Below are 5,229 nucleotides of genomic sequence, written 5' to 3'. Positions count from 1 at the left end.
GGGTGCTGGGAAGGAGCACAGTAAGGGATGCATTTGGGAATCAGACTCTGTGAGATGTGACATCTGTCAAGCTGAGTACCATGGAGCACAGACACTTCTTGGCTCAGCTCCACTACCCACCCAGCATCTGGTGTGTTTCTGGAAGGTGTTTCTTGAGCGAAGGAATGATGGACTGATTGACTTTGGGGACTGAGGGATAAGAATCTGACAGTGGAGGGTGGGGTTCTGAGAACAGGGCTTCCTGGAGAAGCAGCTGCAGAGGGAGCGGGCTAGACAGTAACATGAGCCACGTCTGTCTCACGCACCGAGTCTGGGTGCTGTTGTCAGCAGGATAATGGCCCCCAAAGGAGTCGACGTCCCAGTCCCTTGAAACTGTGAATATGTTACCTCATTTGGCAAAGCGAACTTTGCGGGCATGATTAAGTTAAGGATCTTGAGACGAGAGGTTTTCCTGGGGTCTTTATGATAGGCAGGCAGGCAGGAGGGTCAGTCAGAGGTGACATGATGACGGGAGCAGGGGTAATACGAGGAAAGGACCATGAGCCAAGGATTTCAGGCGGCCTCTAGAAGCAGGAAAAGGCAAGGAGTCTCTTCTCTCCCAGAGCCTCCAAAAGCAGCGTGGTCCTGCCAACACCTTGCTTTTAGGCCTATGGGGCTGTGTCAGACTTCTGATCTCCATCGTTGTCGAAAAGGAAATTTCGACAACTTTGTGTTACTTTGAGCTATGGATGTGGCAGCTGTAGTGAACTAATACAGGTGTCAGAGTCCGCTGTGGAGCTTGTGAGATGAAAGTCAGTAAGTCTGTCCTGTGTTTAACACCTTAGGGCTGAATTAAGTATCACACAGGATGACCGGAAGACACTTTCCAGAGGACTTGAGAATACTGCATTGGTGGCAGTGTGTCAGCAGGGACTCTTGGGTATAACTGCCACAAAGCCTTGCACAGGATGGCCCAAGGAAGGAGAATGTATTGAAAAAGTCCCAGGGTAGTCTGGCTTCGGGCATGTAGTGTCCACAGCACTGGTCCTGTCTGTGTACTACTGCTGGCCTCTGTTGGCGTCACTCACAGGTGGCCTGTCTCCATGTGGGACCTCCTGGCATGGAATTTTTTTTTTCTAGGTGAGGCAACCCTTGGTTGACTTCACAGATTGCAAAGACCTTGTCATCTTACAATACCCTATTTTTTTATTTTTATTTTTTTTTTATTTTTTTATGCCTACAGCACCTGGTCTTCCTAGATGGTCTCCCATCCAAGTACTAACCAGGCCCGACCCTGCTTAGCTTCCAAGATCAGACAGAATTGGGCTTGTTCAGAGAATTTCTCTTAAATGTTCCTACAAAAGCCTCTTTGGCTCTGATTAGCTCCATGTTCATCCCTGATCCAGTCTTGGTGGCTAGAAGGAAGTGACGACCTGGTGGGCCAGCCTGAGTCACGTGTGTGTGCCCCTTGATAGTGAGGATGGAGCCATCACTATAGAAACCCGAGGACCATTTGGGGACGTGTGAGGAAAGTTGAACGTCAAAGTGCGTGTCGAGGGGCCACGAGGCCGGGCCGGGCTGTTTGCTGAGGAGGAGGAGACTTGTGTTGGGAGAATGGGTCTGGCCCCAGGGGACAGGGAGGTCCCACCCTCCACGTGGTGAAGGGCGGGGGTGAAGGACCTGGAGGCCAGAAATGGAGTCTTTGCTCTGAGGTGTGAGGCCAGCTGCTGAGGCCAGCGTGGAGGTGAGGCAGATGCCTCAGGAAGGACTGGGTCTAGAACAGCCATTGGAGAGTGTGGGACCAGGGCTGTTAGCAGCCGGGTATTTGGGCACTGGCTGTGAGGAGTCGGGGTGAGGAGTCGGGGTGGGGAGCTGATCTGGTGAGGAGAGCGGGCACGGACACCCTCAGCAGTGCACAGGCTCCAAGGGTCCCAGAGAGACGCAGGCAGTCCTTGCGCCCATCACTTCTTCCTGATGCCTTGTGCTGACATCTCCCAGCATCAGCCACCCAGGAGCCCACCTGCTCCCTGGAGATCCCAGCGCAGCAGAAGGAAAAGGAGGAGGAGACCTCCAGGCCAGTGAAGGTGCTGCCTGAGGTGAGTGGGGCGTGTCACCCTTGGGCTTTTTCTGGTCACAGCATCCCCTGGGAGGTGAGCCTACCCCTGAGTCTTCCAGGGCCGGGCCTTTCGGAATTTCTGAGCATAAATGACAGGCCTGCCCTCCAGCCACCATGGCTTCATTGGAAGCCAAGAAAGGGCACCACGACCAGGGCTCAGGAAACCTGGAGGCAGGAGGGTGTTTACGGACCCTTGGGAAGTGGGGCAGCCTCAGCCAGGGGCGTGCAGACCTGTCTGGATCCCAGTTAGACCCTGAGAGCCCTCATCCTTCAGAAGTGAACATTTCGCTATTTATCATAAGAGCCTGGGATTTCTTTTAATACCACCCAGAGCCGGGCATAGACAAAACAGGACTGTCGAGGCTCACGGAGTGTGACCAGGCCACAGACCGTATGTGGCATTGGTCAGGGCTGCTGCTGCTGCAAGGGGCTCACAACTGGCTGGAACACAAGAGCGAACTTAGTGGCTCTCATGTAGCGAGCGGTGTGGCGCGGGCGTCAGGCAGAGCCGAACTGGGTTCCTGGGAGAGGGGCAGACTCCCCTGCGTGTCTCATGGCTCTGCCCCACGTGGGAAAATGACTTCCAAACCCAGGCAGAGGGCCATGGGGAGACCTCTTCCTCCTGGGATCCTGGTTAGCTCCTCCGAAAGGACTGATCATGGCCATCCAGGTGACTGCCCCACCCCCAGGTGGCTCCTGTCCCACCACCTGGGATGTGGTGTACCCAGGAGGGGTGTCTCCTGTGGGGAATTGTGGGGAAAGGGGAGCTGGATGCAGGTGTCGGTTGGGTAGAAGGTTTGCTTGTGGCACTTGCAGCTCTTAGTGAAGTAGGAACTCTGCCTCCAGCCTGGGCGCCAGACTCTGGTACTGTGAAAAAGGACTCTTTGGACCTCTGACGGCCCAAGTCAGTGTTTCCAGCAAACCCCCGAAGCAGGGGAATGGCCAGCGGGCTCTGTCAGAGAGTCCCAGCACGGCTTGCTTTTGTCTCCTTTGATGACTCTCTGAGCCTTCTGCTGAGCGGACACATGTGTGATGTTGCAGGAACCAGTGACCTTTCTGGATGTGGCCGTGGACTTCAGCACGGAAGAGTGGGGGCTGCTGGATACAACACAACGAACGGAGTACCACGACGTGATGCTGGAGACCTTCGGCCACCTGGTGTCCGTGGGTAAGGCCCCGCCCACGCAGGCCGTCCCATGATTTTGGAATGGGGTGCCACAGGGGACCCGAGTCCGGGCTTGTGCGTTCTCTGGACTCGGCACAATGCCTGAGCGAGCCCTCAGAGTCCCTTTATTGCCCAGAGGCTTTCGGTGGCACTGTGGACTTGGAGGGTGGTGGCTCTTCTGACGGAGGCAGCCTCGGGTCCTTGGAAGGACTGCTCTGCTGTCCCCGGGGCCTGCGAGGGGAAAGCGAGCCTCAGTCGTCCCTCCATACTGCCCGCCCCCCCCACCCCCCAGGCTGCCTGCCTGTCCTTGGGAAACCGCACATCCCCTGCTTTCAAATACTTAAGAAGGTCATGCTGTCGCACACTTCAGCGCTCCTCCCACAGAATGCACCTGTTTGGTTTTTCAGGGTGGGAGACGACTGTGGAAAGCAAACCAGTAACCCCGCCATCTGCCGCTCCTGAGGAAGGATCCACCCGGGACCCTAAAATGGAAGAACCCTCGGGGGCCCTGGCCAGGCCCTCCACCTCCGGGGAAGGCGTGCCAGGGGCGGGCCCAGGAGTACTAGGCAGGGCCCTGAAGCCGGCGGGGCCGACGCCCCGGAAAAGCCTCCCTGCGAAGCAGCGCACCGGGAGCCCCCCACCCCGCGCAGACAGCGGTCCCCACACGAGCCGCGTTTCCCAGCAGAAAACGCGCCCCAGGAAGCGCCTGCGCAGGCGGGGCTCGGGGCTCAGAAAGGGGCCGCGCGATGCACGTGTGCAGGTCCCTCGGCAGAGCCGCCGCGGGGACCGGCCGGCGGGTGGCCGTGGCTGTGGGCGAGGCCCCGGCCGCAGCAGCCAGCAGGTCACGTTCACGCGCATCCACAAGGGCAGCCAGGTGTGCCGGTGCAGCGCGTGCGGCAAGACGTTCCGCAACCCCCGGTACTTCTCCGTGCACAAGAAAATCCACACGGGGGAGAAGCCCTATGTGTGCCAGGACTGCGGGAAGGCGTTCATCCAGAGCTCCTCCCTCACGCAGCACCAGAGAATCCACACGGGCGAGAGGCCCTTCCAGTGTCGCGAGTGCGGCCGGACTTTCAATGACCGCTCGGCCATCTCCCAGCACCTGAGGACGCACACCGGCGCCAAGCCCTACCAGTGCCAGGTGTGCAGGAAGGCCTTCCGCCAGAGCTCGCACCTCGTGCGGCACCAGAGGACGCACACCGGGGAGCGGCCCTACGCGTGCGGCAAGTGCGGCAAGGCCTTCACCCAGAGCTCGCACCTCATAGGCCACCAGAAGACGCACAGCGCGGCCAAGCGCCGGAAGAGACCCCCGCCGCACAGCCCGCAAGGCCGCTGAAAGAGACCCCGCCTCGGCGCGGTGGGGAATCGGGACTGAACAGGGAGCGCCGGGTGACGATGTCCTCGGGACCAAAGGACCGCCAGGGACACTCTCCTGCACACGGAAGAAGAATGCTGGGGGTTGTTGCTAATGAATGTAACGTTGGAAGAACATTTACTTTTTCACTCAGTTGATTTCCTATTACCATTTGTTCATTTGGTCATTAAAAGTGGGATTAGTGAAACCCAGGAAAATGCTTATAGTTACGTTTAAAAAGCCACGTGCCAAAAAGTATGTGCACTGATATTTGTAGTATTTATGTATATGGACAAGGACTAGAAAACAAGATGGATAAATAAACTATATATTTCTGTGATAGAACCTGAGTATTTTCCTACCCAACAGGTATGTTTTCTTAAATGTTTTGATATCTAAAATCAGCAACGTCAAAGGGGTGGAGATAGACTAGTTCTAGCAGATTCTGTCCAAGGCCACAGCCCCTCCGGCCCAAGATTCCAAGTGAGTCAGGATGAGCGCGTCCTTCTATTCCTTATGGTGTCATCAGGATACATCTGGGGACAGGGGGCAGGAACCTTGAGGCACCACTGGAGGCCTAGAGGGCCGGAAACCCCAGCAAGCCTGGGAGCTGGG

General features: G+C 57.1%; 1 protein-coding gene across 7 annotated transcripts in view; it reads left to right on the top strand.

Annotated features, from left to right (window-relative positions):
• The window catches only part of ZNF274 (zinc finger protein 274), a 22,054-nt gene extending 17,095 nt beyond the window's left edge, over nt 1–4,959 (top strand). For all 7 annotated transcript variants that reach the window (XM_015589834.2, XM_015589843.2, XM_015589838.2 and 4 more), the window contains 3 exons: nt 1,978–2,075; nt 3,137–3,263; nt 3,668–4,959. In XM_015589834.2, coding sequence (XP_015445320.1) covers nt 1,978–2,075; nt 3,137–3,263; nt 3,668–4,596 — 1,154 coding nt within the window. In that variant the 3' untranslated portion in view covers nt 4,597–4,959. The remainder of the gene's footprint in view (nt 1–1,977; nt 2,076–3,136; nt 3,264–3,667) is intronic.
• The last annotated feature ends 270 nt before the right edge of the window (nt 4,960–5,229 follow it).

The sequence above is a fragment of the Pteropus alecto genome, unplaced genomic scaffold (genome assembly GCF_000325575.1).
Source record: "Pteropus alecto unplaced genomic scaffold, ASM32557v1 scaffold380, whole genome shotgun sequence".
NCBI classification, from domain to species: Eukaryota; Metazoa; Chordata; class Mammalia; order Chiroptera; family Pteropodidae; genus Pteropus; species Pteropus alecto.
The sequence above is the reverse complement of the archived record's forward strand: the minus strand, read 5'-3'. Positions and strand labels throughout refer to the sequence as shown.